The sequence below is a fragment of the Bidens hawaiensis genome, unplaced genomic scaffold (genome assembly GCF_021521415.1).
Source record: "Bidens hawaiensis isolate Kalapana, Puna unplaced genomic scaffold, B.hawaiensis_p1.1 tig00019501_1, whole genome shotgun sequence".
Lineage (NCBI taxonomy): Eukaryota > Viridiplantae > Streptophyta > Magnoliopsida > Asterales > Asteraceae > Bidens > Bidens hawaiensis.
Genome location: NW_027492962.1, coordinates 23,280 through 39,612, shown reverse-complemented (window position 1 = coordinate 39,612; position 16,333 = coordinate 23,280). Strand labels below are relative to the sequence as shown.

General features: G+C 37.6%; 2 protein-coding genes and 1 pseudogene across 2 annotated transcripts; 2 read left to right on the top strand and 1 right to left on the bottom strand.

Moving 5' to 3' along the window:
- The first annotated feature begins 507 nt into the window (after positions 1-507).
- LOC143558484 (uncharacterized) lies at positions 508-2,018 on the top strand. Its single transcript, XM_077047314.1, has one exon. It carries the CDS (start codon positions 508-510, stop codon positions 1,471-1,473), a length of 966 nt encoding a protein of 321 aa, XP_076903429.1. The 3' UTR covers positions 1,474-2,018.
- On the top strand, positions 1,566-3,094 carry LOC143558483 (uncharacterized; annotated as a pseudogene).
- A 6,185-nt stretch (positions 3,095-9,279) lies between these two features.
- On the bottom strand, positions 9,280-11,530 carry LOC143558486 (mannitol dehydrogenase-like). Its single transcript, XM_077047316.1, has 5 exons — positions 11,432-11,530; positions 11,236-11,349; positions 10,072-10,585; positions 9,842-9,995; positions 9,280-9,755 (listed from the first exon to the last, which is right to left on the bottom strand). The coding sequence occupies exons 1-5, from the start codon at positions 11,527-11,529 to the stop codon at positions 9,553-9,555; spliced, it is 1,083 nt and encodes a 360-aa protein (XP_076903431.1). The 5' UTR covers position 11,530; the 3' UTR covers positions 9,280-9,552.
- Positions 11,531-16,333: the final 4,803 nt, after the last annotated feature.

The window sequence follows — 16,333 nt, the reverse complement described above, 5'->3', positions numbered from 1 at the left end:
CTTAAGTCCATATAAGTAAAATCACTATAAACAGTATGAGATTGAAATGTTTTAACCTAGCGCCGGTTGGTAACACTTACGGCAAAAGAAAACTCACATTTTTAGCACGATCGACTGTAAGTTTTTAACTTTCTGTAAGTATATTTGACTAAATAGATTATTGATTGTGTATAGTTGATGATTAGTATAGTTTGCTTCTTTTTTGTGTTTATTCTTTTGTGCACAATTGATGCTTTTACATTTTTATTAAATTACGTTGATTGTGTATGTAGTGAATAAATGGTCAACTCATTGTGCTCATTTATATTGCTACTTTGGTTTAGTTTAAAATGTTTATTTATACGTAGTCACTAGTGTTGTGTTGCAAAAGTTTGGTTATATGTTATTAACTTGAATAAACTAGTAAGTTAATGCACATGATGGTTTGTAAATCATATGATAAGGGTTTAACTTGAATAATGTATTTATATTATTTTCTTTCTGATCAATTTCAGTTGAGTTTTTGAAATGGAGACTGATGGTGGTTTAGGTTCTTCAGTAGAATCTAATACGGGTGATCCAGGTAGAAAATATTCCATGGTTGACCCTAACAACAAAAACCGGTTTACTTGCAAATTTTGTAAAAAACCAAGTACTGGAGGAGTATATCGGTTTAAGCAACACATTGTTGGAGGGTTTAGAAATGTTACCGCATGCACAGCGTGTCCCGCACATGTTCGTCAAGAGATTAGTGATTACATGTTTAAAAAGCAAAAGGCTAAAGAAGCAACACAGCCCCTGGTTGAGGATTTTGATTTTGGTGATGAAGAAGAGGAGGAAGAATATGTGGTTACCAAGGGGAAGAGGATAAATGATTCAGTTCAAGCAAACGTGTCAAAAAAACCAAGGGAAAAGGGGTTTATTGGTGGCTACTTCGCTCCTAAACCTGAAGATATGCTCAAAGGTAGAAAAGGAGGGACACAACAAACGATAAATGAAATATGTAAAAAAGATTTGAGGGGCAAAGTTTGCAGGGAGATCGGTAGGTGGTTTTATGATGCGGGTATTCCTTTTCACGCTGCTACTTATGATAGCTTTAAAATTATGTTAGAAGCGGTTGCACAATTTGGGCCGGGGTTCCAAGCACCTTCCATGCATGAATTAAGGGTGCCATTACTTAGAAAAGAAGTAGAGGAGACTAAGATGGAGATAGAAAATCACAAGAAAGAATGGGCGAGTAAGGGTTGTTCTATATTATCTGATGGATGGCGTGATTCTACAGTGCAGAAGGATATCATAAACTTTTTGGTGAATTCGCCTAAAGGCTCGGTGTTTATGAAGTCAATTGATGTGTCGACCGTTACAAAGGACGCCCACACACTATGTGATATGCTTGAAAATTTGGTAGATGAAATAGGGGAGGAAAATGTGGTGCAGGTCGTAACGGATAATGCATCAAATTATGTTAAGGCGGGTAAGTTTGATATGTTTTAAATTATTTTATATGTTTTTGCCATCAGTTTTCTAATCTTGCTCTTTATAGGTAAACTCTTGGAAGCTGTAAAACCACATTTATATTGGACACCATGCGCAGCTCATTGTGTTTATTTAATGTTGGAAGATATTGGAAAGATACCAATGATCAAAGAATGTCTAAAAAATGCAATGTTCGTAAATGCCTATATCTATAACCATGTCGGTCTCGTGAACATGATGAGAAAGTTCACAAATTCACATAACTTGCATAGACCCGCTGTTACACGTTTTGCAACTTCATTCATCACCCTTGCACAAATTCATAAACAAAAGAATAACTTGCAAAAAATGATTCTCTCTTCAGAATTCACTACCAGGTAAATATTTAATAAACTGATTCTTAACTTTTAAACAATAGAGTATCTTTATTATAGTTTTTAAATATTTATTATTTTTTAGCAAATGGGCAAAGGAAGTTGGTGGGAAGAGAGTAGCTTCCACACTTAAGAATGACAGATTTTGGAGAAACATAGTATATACTCTCAAGTTGACAGCTCCATTGGTTAAGGTCCTTAGACTTGTTGATGGAGATAAAAAACCCGCAATGGGATATATATATCAGGCTATGAAAATGGCTAAGAATACCATTGAGGCGAGTTTCAATTTCAAGAAGGAGAAGTATGCTAAAGCGTTTGAATTTATTGATAGAAGGTGGGATGTTCAACTACATAGACCGTTGCATGCTTGTGGGTATTTTTTGAATCCTGAGTACTACTATGAAAATGAAGAGAATGCAAAATGCGGGAGAGATCATGAAGGGTGTTTTGGATTGCATTTCAAGATTAATAGTTGATCAACCGACTCAAGACATTGTTAGTAGACAATTGGATTTATATCAACATGCCGTGGGTCTTTTTGGTCATCCAATGGCTGTTAGACAAAGAAAGACTAGATCTCCAGGTAAATGACTTATTATTTTTACATATTTTTTGTTATAAATTATTACATTTTAATTTTAATTGACCTTTTAATAGCGGATTGGTGGGGTGCATTTGGTGGTGATACTGCGGAGCTACAAAAGTTTGCTATTCGGATACTAAGTTTGACATGTAGTGCTACTGGTTGCGAGAGAAACTGGAGTGTCTTCCAACAAGTAAAATCTGAACATTTATTTTGATAGTCTTTCTTTAGTTCATTATTTAATTAAACATTATAATGCTAACAGCTTCATACAAAGAGGAGAAATCGATTGGCTCAAAGTCGATTAAATGACTTGGTGTTTGTGAAGTTTAATCGTGCATTGAAACGTCGATATGAAAGAACAAACACCACCCATCCTATGCTTTTAGCCGATATTGATGAATGTAATGAGTGGTTAATGGGTTGTATGGATGATGAAAATGAGGTTGAAGATAACACAGATTCTGATGATGAACCGAGTCATAATTCTAGAAGCAATACTCGTCGGTCTAAAGAAAAAGGAGTTGGTACTTCAAATTCCACCACCCCTATACCCCAACCATCTTGTGAGATACATCATTTGATTGATGAAGATAGTGATGAAGAGGATATCGGGGACAGTGACAATGGAGAGGAAGATGTGATACTCAGTGTTGATGTTGAAGACAAAGAGGATGACGAGGACCTCTAACTAGACGTGCACAAAAAAACCGGTTCCGGAACCTAACTGGTGGAACCGAACCGGAACCGGTTCCAGTTCCAACCCGGTTGGTACAATACCCGGTTTGGGCATTTTTGTACCCGAAAATCGTACCCGGTTCTCATATTTGTATGTTAGTATCAGTTCCAACCCGGTTCTTAATTGTAACCGGTTCGGTTCGTACCCGGAAAAACCGGCTCCGGCGGGTTTTTTTTGAAGAGTCAAACAAAAGTCAAAGTAGCCGTTGGAACCGGTTCCAACGGTAATATAGCCGTTGGAACCGGTTTTTTAGCCACCAATTAGCCGTTGGAACCGGTTCCAACGGTAATATAGCCGTTGGAACCGTTTTCGAGAGACAATAGATCCGTTGGAACCGGTTCCAACCGTAATATAGCCGTTGGAACCGGTTTTTGATGCCCAAACCTATATATAACTTGTTTTCCACCACTAATTTCACCACCAAACTCAAAAACAAACTAAAATACTACTCCTTTAGCAAACCTGTTCCGTTACCCGACCATCCAACTAAATATTATTATGGCACCCATCAAAAAAACTAACAAGAAGGCTAAAAAAAGTGTTTTTGTTGCCCCCGTTCCTGTTACGGAGGACCCAAGGGTTGTTACGGTAGTCAACCATAACCGCAACCAAGACATATGGAAGAATTGGGATTTGATTGTGGATGACGAAGGTTATCAAAAGGCTCGTTGCAAACTATGTGGTTCAATATTAAAGCACGATTCCAACTCTACTTTGAGAAAGCACATCGAGAAGCTATATTGCAAGGCGTTGAAAGGGATTGGCGCGACCGATCAAATTGACTTGGGTAAAGATGGTACACTATTTTGTTACAACACGACTCAAGTTCAAGATAGAATGGCAAAGTTCGTTATTCAACGAGGTTTGCCGTTTAACCACTTTGATGACCCGGAGTTGACGTCGTTGATTCGCGAAACTCTACAACCGAGATACACACATGTAAGTCGTACTACCTTAAGACGTCATTGTATCAGGTTGTGGGAGCGTGCTAAAAAAGAGTTAATCGAGTCTTTTCATTCTTTAGAAGCCATGGTTAGTTTAACTACCGATGTTTGGTCGGCACCACACGGGTTGCCCGAATCATACATATGTGTCACCGCTCATTGGGTTGATCCGTTGACATGGCAATTGATGAAACGCACCATCGCTTTTGAAAACTTCCCGTTCCCACATACCGCCGAAAAATTGTTTGAATTACTTGATGAAGTTATAACGACTTACAACTTGAGAAATAAAATATTTTCGATTTCGTTTGACAACGCTTCAAACAATACTAAGGCGGCTGAAAAATTTATCATTAAATATTCACCACCTTGTTTCGGAGATTTTTTTCATGTCCGATGTGTTGCACATATCATCAACTTGGTTGTTCAAATAGGTTTTGACAATGAAAACATTTGTGATGATTTAAAATACTTTAGACTTATGTTACAAGATGTCTTCAAAAGTGGTAAAAGAAGACATCTTGAATATAAGAACTATTGCAAGTCGGTTGAAAGAAAATATTTGGGGCCGAATTGGGACGTTCCAACCCGTTGGAACTCAACTTGTCATATGTTAAAGTGTGCTTTTGCCCAACGCCAAACTTTACAAGCTTTTCATAACAATCTTGTTGAAGAACGCGAGACCGATATGTTTCCGAAAAGTGTTTGGGTCCAAGTCGGTTATTTGTTGGAGTATCTTGATGTGTTCAAAAAGTCAACAACAAAATTATCGGGAGTCTATTACCCTACTAGTTGTTGGGTTTTGCAAGAATTGTACTATATGTCTTGTGTTTTTAAAAGCTTTGCGGAGAAGAACAAACTATTCGAAAATATTGTTGCGGTGATGAAAGAAAAGTTCATAAAATATTTTGAAAACATACCGCCGGTCTTTACTTGTGCCGCCGCATTAAACCCCTATTGGAATGTTAATGGGGTTGAAACAACGATTGAGGAAATATTCGACAACTTAGGTATGCACGAGATTGATCCGAAGTTGTCGACGGAAGCGAAGGACAAGTTCAACAAAAACCTTCAAGACCTTTATGACCATTATTTTCAAATGTATGGTCCAAGCACGAGATCGTCTTTTGTGAAAAAAACAACTAGTAGGCCGTGCAATGACCCACTTATAAACTTGATGAATGGGATTCGTGAATCGGCATCTAAGAGACAAAGAGGAAACACACCAAGTAGCGAACTTGGTCGATATAGTGGAGCAAACTATGTTGAGGGCGCAACGGTTGACGAAATTCGCAATATTGATTTGTTGGCTTGGTGGAAAGGTAAACAAAACGAATTTCCCATTCTATCCGCCATGGCTCGTGATTTGCTTGCCGTACAAGCCTCAACGGTTGCTTCCGAATCGGTTTTTTCTCTTAGTGGGAGGGTGTTATCTATGCGAAGAACAAAACTAACTCCCGATTCTCTAGAGGTTTGCATTTGCCTAAAGGACCATTTGGATGCGGTGGATCGTGTACAACACAAGGCGAACTTTGAAGACGAAATACCAATGTAGCGTCATATTCATGATGAGGAGACGGAGGACGGGGTTTCTTCCGATAACGAAGACGAGAATGAAGACGAAGAAGAGTTGTAATTATTTGTTTTGGTAAAATTATTTGTAACTTGTTCAACTAATATTTAGTTTTGATTTGTATTATTATAATTACTTTTGTTACTCATGATTAATTTTTGTTACTTTTTTAATAAAGATGAACATTTTATTTATTTAAAAAATAACTATTACAAACATTATTAAAACATAAACGATACTAAACATAACAACTAAAACATAAAAAACAAAGTCCGTCGTTTTAATTCGGGAATACTTATTTTTGGGTTGTAGAGTCGGACGACTCTCCCACTTCCGGTTTTTTAGCTTCCAAACTTCTTTTCTCTCGACAATACTTATTCGTATGTTTTCGTAATGTCGAGTTGGACCCTGCTTTAAGAAACTTCGAGCAATATTTGCAACGTGCCAACTCATGTGAGTCGGTCATGAGACACAAATCATAATGAACCCAAACATCAGGGCATCTTGTTGTTTCGATCACCATAACAACGTCATCATTAGTTGCTATTTGTTGTCGGTTTAAGGTTAATTGTGGTTTGGAGTGTGTTTTATAGTTTTGGAAGTGGTTTAACAAGTATACAAACAAACCTTGCTATTTAGAGTAAAAAAATAACCTATTTATAGTTAAAAAACCGGTTCCAACGGTCAAAAACGGCTATATAGCCGTTGGAACCGGTTCCTAACGGCTATGATATTTAAATTTAAAAAAAACCGGTGGAACCGGTTTTTACGTTAAAATCGGTTCCGGTTCATACCCTACCCGATTCTTAAAAGTTAGCATGTCTGGGCATCGGTTCGGGTTGGGAACCGAACCGGTTCTTGATTGGAACCGGTGCCATTTTACAACCCGGTGTGAAAAAACCGGTTTCGAACCGGTTCGGGTTTTCCAGTTGAACCCGATTTGTGCACCTCTAACTCCATACTGCTTCCATAGTTTATTTCTTTTTTGTGTGTTGGACTTGGGAAAGATGATCTTTTTTGTTTCTTCTTAAATGTTATCATCTTCTGTGTTGCTTTTTAATTGATACCTTTTTTTGCGTTGCTTTTTTGTCAACTTGAAAATGACTTGCTTCTTCTACTTTAAGAAATTATGAAGTTTGATGTTATATAAATTTTAATTAGGATATTTTCATGTGGTACTTACGTTATTTATCATTTTTATTTCTTTCCACTTCATATTATTTAACTTTTAGATGTTTATATCTATTAATGTGTTTATAAATAAAATATATCTTTTCCTAAAAGTATGTGCGCCTCACATACGAAAAGCCCTGCCCTTTTGCGCTTAGGTTCGGGACCTCGTCACCTAGGTGCGCTTCACGCCTTTTAAAACCAAGCCCGCGGAACATTTTAATCACCCGCATAACTTAAGTCAGAGGAAGAATAGGAATAAGATCCAGAGACTATCTACGGGATAACCCAGACGTCCTCAGAAGTCATCCGCAGGGTACTATTCCCACCGCGAATGTGAATAGAGGGTGACGTCAGAGGGACAGCTGTAATTAACTAACTTCCTTCTAGAAGATTTACCAAGATCTTAACTTGGGAAGCACGTGATGCAACAACCAATTAGAAAAGAACAAGTGGAGAGTTTGTTATAACCGTGCACATAACAACTAAGCTCGTCCTATCATATGCGGACACGTACCCAGGTTGTTACAAAGGCATCTTCTGGAAAAGGACAGCTGGACCAATAATATTCCCTAAACCCTTCGGCTATAAATACATTCGTCATCTTCACAAGGTATTCATTCACTCCCCACGAATTACTCTAAATACTTCAAGTATTTTTCTCTCTAACGACGGTACTTATTTTCACGCAGTCACGCCGGAGGGTGGTTACGGGAAGACCCCCCTCCTCTTGTCCTTCCCGTAACGAGCTCACGGTGGCTGTTTTGCAGGTTTGTGTCATTGGATTTGGGAGATTGAGCTTGTATCGTTAGTTTGGTAAATTTTCAACCCGAATCTCGTGGATTCATTGATCTAACTCCATTAGATCCGTGATAGTAATATCCATATCAATAGAAAATGAAATATAATATAATGCATAAGATCTAGGATCATTTCAGTTTACAACTATACATACTTGATGCCATTGGAAAACAATGGTATTTCAATGACAAAAAGCTGTTACTAACGATTAAACCTAAAAATCGACTGTAAACACCTGTTTATATGTTTCATTACTATGAACAATGGAGCCTGAGAAGCAATTAAATTTTCGGAAAAGAAAATAAAACTTACCGTAATATTATACTTAAAATACAAATTGAGGGCGGTAGCAAAATATTTATATATTTATGTTTGCAGCCTGTTACTTATCTAGGAGGAACATGCACCATGTTTCTCTGCATAATTAAGTGAGGATAGTAATGTATTAAAAAATATAACAAATAAAAATGTCATTCCTGTAACACCTTTGGCGAAGAAATAATATACTAAACTCAGCTGGTAAAATTAGAAAAAATAAAAAATATAATAATGATTGCTAAAATTCATCTCATAAGCCCAAAGCAATTTGTTTTTGTCACGGCATGTGATTTACATCAACTTAGTGTTGGACAATACTTGTCCTGAAGGCTGAACATCAACCAATGATGAAACAACATATTAGAACACCAACAACGTATAGTAAGATAATTCTATATATAATTATTTGTGTTAATTTTTAATGCATATGCCAATACAATCTGTCCTCTTTTTGACATTAACCGGTTCATTAGCAAGCAAGCACACTTTCAGAATGATCAAGATGCTCTTTAGCTTGACAAGATCAAAATCAGGATATGCATCTCCATAGCACCACACCATTGATGTATCTTTCATATCAATCATCCGCTGTCTTCGTGTAAAGTTTCATAACCAGATGAGCATTCTGCTTCCACCTCGAATCTTCCACTTGCACACACGTTTCCCATTCATCTCTTTAAAACCTGAAAAACCACTAACATTATGACCATTTGATGAATAGGTTCACGTTTTGTTAGAAAGAAGTTTTTGCTTAAAACTGTAGAAGGGAAATTAACAGATTGATGTGTCTTAGTTTTAACGACATGGTGTTATATGCTGACCCAAAAACCTTTTGACGCAATGCCTAAAGTTTAAAACAATGCATGTTAATTTCCTTTCTACACTTTTTAGTAGGGGTGTGCATTAAACCAATAAGCGCACCCAAAACTGAATTAACTGAATCGATATAACAGAACTTGATAAAAATGGTCTGTTGGTTCAGTGTTTTATGGTTAACCGAAAGTAGTGGGTCGGCTTTAAATATCGGTGAACGGGAGTTCATTAGCTGGTTGCTTAAAGCGAATGGATGAGTTGTAATGTGTTGGCTTTTGTTGACCATATTGTATGCTGATGATCCTAAGCGAATGGGACTTCATTCGCTGCTTAGGTGAAGCGTATGAGACAGAAGCTTTCAATAAGCGAAGGACCCCTCGCTTGTCTAAATGATTAAGAGAATGAGGGTAATAGGGTCATTTTTTATTGTTTTCAAGTGCTAATCATCTCGTTATATAAGTATAAGAAGTGTGGTTCGTATTTCACATTTTATACGGTTAAAATAATAACTCAAAAGATTTGATTGATGTTCCATTAAACTAGCAAGTAGCAACTAAACTAGATAACACAAGACACATGGATACATAAGAAAAGAACCAAATGATCACACCAGACTTTATAGTTTTAGCCTTTTAGGTCTTTTTAATAAATAATTTCATTCCAAAACCATAAGCAAATGCATACAAACTTAACATCAGACTCCCATTCTCATAACAACATGACCACAAATATATAAAACTAAGAGAACCGAACGTTCGTCAAGAACTTCAAGAATCAACTTATTCAGTCTTGATCGAGTTTGCCACATCGATCACAAACCGATACCTCACATCAGATTTCAGCAACCTCTCCATAGCTGTGTTCACATAGTCTATTGGTATAATCTCTATATCCGCAGTTATCCCATGCTCGGCTGCAAAATCAAGCATCTCTTGAGTCTCTTTTATTCCACCAATATTACTACCCGCAACAAGCTTCCTCCCTGTTAAAACAAAATATAACTTATTCCACCATTTTACCAAATTTCATCAGCTGGTAAAAGCATAATTTAAATGCCAAACTTGTTACCTCCGATCAAAGAAAATGCTGGTATTTCGAGCGGTTTAACAGGTATTCCAACAAGAACAAGCTTTCCATGTGGTTTAAGTGTACTAAGCAACGGTGGAATCGGATGATTTGCAGACACCGTATCGATAATCCCATCGAGCGTACCCCTAATAGCCTATTAACACAATCAAACAAAACCCAAATCAAAACCCAAAACTTAGTTAACAAATCAAGAATCATTAACTGGTTACCTGCATCTGTTGTTCATCTTTGCTGATTATAAAATAGTCAGCTTTAAGTCCTTCAATTGCTTCTTTCTCCTTAGCAGCAGTAGTACTGAAAACAGTAACCTCAGCACCAAAAGCCTTAGCCATCTTGACCGCAACATGACCGAGCCCACCGAGCCCAACCACACCCACTTTGGTACCAGGCTTGTCTAGCCCAAAGTACTTGAGCGGGCTGTAGGTTGTGATTCCGGCGCACAACAAAGGTGCCCCGGAATCAAGTGGCAAATTCTCGGGCCAATGGAGGACAAAATGCTCATCTGTAACCATGTGATCAGAGTAGCCACCGTATGTGCGTGTACCATCGAAGTTAACGGCACCGTAAGTACCAACCTGTTTAGGGCAATATTGTTCATAGTTATCGGTACAGCTTTGGCATGATTTGCATGATCCCACCAAGCATCCAACCCCAACTTTATCACCAATTTTGAATTTCTCCACTTTGCTGCCTACTTCAGTCACTACACCAACAATTTCATGCCTGTATTATATAAATGATACACAAATTTAACAAAAAAATATTTAGTATGCTTCAAATAAACGAATTAATTTCTATGTCAGTTATTTGGTTAGGATTAAAACTCCCAAAATAAGCCTCTAAATTGGAAAACCGAATAACTGAATCTCTTAATCGATTCAAACTGTTTATTCGGTTAACCAAAACCAAACTGAATGACTGTGTAAAAATTAGGCATGGCTAAAACCCGAGCTGAATAATCAAATAAGACTTCGGTTTAGTTTTTCCTCAGTTTAGTTCAGTCTAATCAGTATCAGACCAATAACCGAATTCAATCCCAAAATTAGTTATTCAGTTACAGTCCCAGAATCAACTCTGAAATTGGTTAACCAGAACTCCTAATCGGTTATTTGGTTAACGAAATTCATCATTTTATAAAACTGTAAAAGCGATAATCAAACCGAAAACCAAACTGAAAGGAAACAAAATTTAGTATACTTAGACCCCACCCGAATAATTTAATAAGAATTCGGTTTGGTTTGATGTTCGAGTTAATTAATCAGTTTTATACCGAATAATCAACACCCCTACTCCCAATTATACCCTGATATATCAAAAACCCCACATATATGATAAAATAATTTCTAACCAAAACTGTAAGAAGAAAATAATACCCTGGAGTAACTGGGTACTTAGTGATCCCCCAATCATTCTTGACAAAGTGAAGATCAGAATGACATATTCCACAGTAAAGAACTTTGAACCTTACATCTTTCTCTCCGGTAGCCCTGTATTATTTAGTAATAATTATCAACACCATGAATTATAATTCACATAGCAAAATAAGATTAAAGAATATATTATATATACCTTCTAGAGAAGGTGAGAGCGGAAAGTGATCCGCTGGTGTCACGAGCAGCATAACCATAGGCCTTAATCGGATGCTCGGATTCCGGTGAGGTGGTCATTGTTGGAAAGAGTTGTGTATGATTAAAATGATGGTTTAAGAGTGGATATAAATAGGCCAACTGCCAACTGCCAACTGTCAGCTCAGCTACGTAAGCAATGGCATATGAGTTAGAGGTGTTCAAAAAAACCGGTTATAGAACCGGTTTGGTCGGTTTAACCGAAAACCGGTTAATAGAAAAACCGGTTATTAAAAAACCGGTTAGACCGGTTATTGAACCGCCGGTTAGTACTTCGGTTACTCATTCGTGGACAAAAACCGGTTATTGAACCGGTTAAATTTAAAAACATGTTATTAAAAAACCGGTTAACCTAAAAACCGGTTAACCGGTTAACGGTCAAAAACCGGTTAACCTAAAAACCGATTAACCGGTTTTCCGGTTTTTAGGTTAACCGGTTTTTGACCGTTATAAAACGGCCATATGACCGTTTGGGTCCTTTTTTGCCCGTTTTTTCTTGATTTCTAGCCGTTTTTTTTAACATTTTACCCCCACAAACAATTATATATAGTTTAGGTTGGGTAGGTTAGCTCACACTCGATTATACAACTCTACTAGCTCTAAACGTTTATTTCATACGCGATTATTTTGTTATCTCACACTCAATTATACCACATTACCACTCCATACACTCTTATTTCGTAGTCGTTTATTTCATACTCGTACTCGCTTATTTCATACTCGATTATACGCTCTTATTTCCGATCCTCGCCGCCATGGCCAAAGATTTACTAACGGTCCAAGCTTCCACGGTAGCTTCGGAGTCTGCTTTTTCTGTTTCTGGCAGGGTTATATCGATTAGGAGGACTCGACTCACTGCACCAGCTATAGAGATGTCGATTTGCTACAAGGATTACTTGGACTCTTTAGATAGGGCACAACATCAACGCTCACTCGAGGGGGAAATGGAGTATGAAGCGGGCTTGTATGAAGACGAGGTCAATGAAGGACACACTCAACCAATGACCGATGAAGAAGCCGCGTACGACGATTACCTAAGAAATAGCTCGGGATCGGGGTAGCGAAGAAAATTAGTTAAAGAAACAGCAAACATGGAGGCAAATCATGAGTAAGAAACAGCAAGTTGTTCATGTAATCGTGTCTAAGCATTCTTTTTCCTAATATGTGCTCTTATTTACTTGTTGATTTGTATTTTTCTAATTTAGTTAAAGAAACAGCAAACATGGAGGCAAATCATGAACAAACTGCGATTGGGAACAACAGGAGCATCTGCTAGTTCACGATTTAATGTTTGTATTTTTGAGTTAAATCATGAACAACAGTTCTTGGCAGAGATTTCTTCAGTGTTAATGATTTAATGTTTGTATTTTTGAGTTACGAATATGCGATAACGATTTAATGTTTGTATTTTTAATGTAAAAACTATAAATGAAAGTTATGTGTTTTTAATCTTTGGTTTGTTGAAAACACATTCACCAACACACACTCATACTCATCTTCCAAGCAAAGAACCCTAACAACGAAAGCAAAGAATGGCTTCGGTCAGTCCGTTTTGCCTTGTAGTTACCGGTTTGCCTTGTAGTTACCGGTTTGTTTATACTGTGAAAAAATAATGGTCTTCATTAAGTACAAAATATAAAAAACAAATATTCGTATTTGAAACCGCAAAATTAAAAAAAAAAAAAAACCGGTTAATAAAAAAAACCGGTTAATAAAAAACCGGTTTATTAACCGGTTCTAACCAGTTTCTAAACCGGTCCTAACCGGTTAGACCGGTTAGGGTTTTGACAGAAAAAAAACCGGTTATTAACCGGTCCGGTTATTAACCGAACCGGTTTTTTCGGGGCCAAAAAAAACCGGTCCGGTTAATAACCGAACCGGTTTTTTTAAAAAAACCGGTTTGTGCACCTCTAATATGAGTGATGCTAGTTATTTCCGTGCATTCATATTAAAATCATCCAACCCTTTGAATTTTGTGCATATCATTGTTGTTGGACGGTCAATCGACATTGATTACGTGATTGGTTAATGTTCTTTTTTTTAAGCTACGGTTTTTATTGGAAAGTTTCTTTTTCATATTTAAATGAACACTTGTTTGTTACAAATCAATATAAGAGAGATGAATTTGATTATTATTTAGTATTCAGTGTAAAAGGTTTTTGATGATATTTATGTCGTTGCACCTTTATTCATGGTTGACTATTTTGGTATGCTTCAATATACATTTGTGTTTCCACATGATATCCCTTTCTAGAAAGGGTCAAGCAAAGGTAAATCAAATGAGAAATATAGTGAAATTTTGGAATAATAAAAATGCTCTAGAGTTTCAATGGCATATTCACGACACGGGCTAAGCGCAAGATCGAATAAATTTCTTAAGTGTGAGCAGAATCGGAAGCGTGCTCTAAAAGAAATCTCATATTGTAACAAGTACTAGTTATGAGTTTCACGACAAATAGTTAAATTCACTATAAACTCAAACCTATTGAAGCCCTATAAATGCATTTCATAATACACTTTTGTATTCGTTACATACCAAACCAAGTGGTTATCAAATGTGTGGCAGGACGTATTAAGACGTAATGCTCTCGTCTAGCGTGATACATAGTTGCTTTGAAGAACTTGTCACAATCGTAGGTTGATAACGCGCACACAAAAATCACAAGGATGGTTGCTATGACAGTATTTGGAAACACTTTGTTAACAAAGGATGTGTTGATAACACTAATCGTATGTATCAACCCTTTGAGATCAATGCATCATATGTAACATCCCAAAATTTCCATAATAATATGTTAATATATTATTTATTTTAACGGAAGAGAATTTACCCGAGTTAGTAAATAATAAATAGAGAGATAAGTAGGCTAGTAAATGGAATTGATCATTGTAACATCCCGAAATTTCTAAGGTAATATTAGTTATATTACTTATTAATAGATGGAAAGTTTACTCGGGTTATCGGGAAATAAATAATATAATAGGAGTTGGTATGGGTCGGGCTAGTGTTGGGTAATGGATGCGGGTTGTGGACTTGGGTTAATTGAGATGGGTTAAATGAGAATGGGATTTCAGGGATATAAATACCCCCAAAATCCCAAAATATCTTCATTTCTCACCAACTCCCCAACACACACTCCATACACACTCAAAACACACACATTCTAACCGATCAAGATTCGAAGCCGAGACCCGAGATTTGTTGATAGATCTGAGTTGGTAAGGTAAGAACTAATCCCGCAAAGCTAATTTTACTGAAAATGGTTAGGATTTGACGGGTTAACCGGACCCGAAACCTTACTGCCCAAATCGGACCCCTAAAACGTCGATTTTAGGCCGATTTGATGGTTGGGGTTTGTAGGCGCTGATCATACGATTCCGTGGGTACCAAAATCGAGTTATTTGGCTAAGAAACGAAGGAGTTATGGGCAAAACAGATCTGCAGCGCGATAACTTCGCCTGCAAGATTAAGTTCGCCTGATGAACTTCGCCTTCAAGCGTAACTTCGCCTTCAAGCGTAACTTCGCCTAAAAGCCAAGTTCGCCTGAGGATAACTTCGCCTAAAAGCCAAGTTCGCCTGAGGATAACTTCGCCTAAAAGCCAAGTTCGCCTGAGGATAACTTCGCCTGAAGCCAAGTTCGCCTAAGGATAACTTCGCCTAAAAGCTAAGTTCGCCTGAGGTTTAACTTCGCCTGAAGCCAAGTTCGCCTGAGGATAACTTCGCCTAAAAGCCAAGTTCGCCTGAGGATAACTTCGCCTAAAAGCCAAGTTCGCCTGAGGATAACTTCGCCTAAAAGCTAAGTTCGCCTGAGGTTTAACTTCGCCTGAGGATTAACTTCGCCTGAAGCCAAGTTCGCCTAAGGTTTAACTTCGCCTGAAGTGAAGTTCGTTTAGAAAATAAATTAAAAACCTAATGGAAAATGTGTTAAGACAGTTAATGTAAATAAAATTTTTCCAAGCTGACCTGGCAGCTTAACCCCAGCCAGGGGCTCTGCCCCTTGGACCCCGCTAGGGGCTGCCGCCCCTAGAACCCCGCTGCCAGGGGCGCTGCCCCCGGACCCCCGTTCATTGTGGGTCATTTATAGATAGAAATACAAAACGAGTAGTAGTAGTTAATTGATATGTGTAAATATTATACAGTTAGCCGAGCCCAGTTAAAGAAAGGCATTACGATCAACGGCGAGCGTAACAGGATCCAGGTGAGTTTCTAGCCCCACTTATGTGTTATGTTTTCGGGGCTGTGTGCATACTCAATGTGATAGTTAATACACTTATCCTAAGAGATAAGTGTATGCCTTATATGGATAATGTGAACTGTATGAATGATTGCTTGATGGTACGTGAACGACCTACGGATATTGCACGTGCTGTCAGGTTGTAAAGCTATGTATAAGGTAGGAATGTTATGTATGAATGATTGCTTGATGGTGCGTGAACGATCTTCGGATATTGCACGTGCTGTCAGTTTGCAGCGCTAAGAATAAGGTAAGTATGTTATGTATGTTTATGTGTATGAACACGATAGTGATGATAAAAGAAAGAAATGATAACGTATGGTTGTATGGTTACGAAAAGGGTACCGAGCCCTAATAATACTCGAGGTATGATGTATGGTTGTATAGTAATGAAGAGGGAATCGAACCCTTCTAATATTCGAAAACTAGGGACCAGACCCTTATAATATCTGTGATGTTAGGGACCAGACCCTTATAATATCTCGTTATTATGTGTGTATGATTGTTAATGTGACATGCTTATTATGTAAATGCTAGGAAGTGTGTTGTAGACAAGTAGAGGTAGAACGTGTTAGAAGTGGCAAGTTTAGTAAGAGTGTTAGGGGCATAAC

Bases quoted from the DNA above. Each gene is read 5' to 3' on its own strand.
- LOC143558486 (XM_077047316.1), bottom strand. From the start codon at position 11,529: ATGACCACCTCACCGGAATCCGAGCATCCGATTAAGGCCTATGGTTAT. The intron at 11,350-11,431 runs GTATATATAATA...TAAATAATACAG, and splicing joins GCTCTCACCTTCTCTAGAAG to GGCTACCGGAGAGAAAGATG. The intron at 10,586-11,235 runs GTATTATTTTCT...TATATAATACAG, and splicing joins AAGTACCCAGTTACTCCAGG to GCATGAAATTGTTGGTGTAG.
- LOC143558484 (XM_077047314.1), top strand. From the start codon at position 508: ATGGAGACTGATGGTGGTTTAGGTTCTTCAGTAGAATCTAATACGGGT.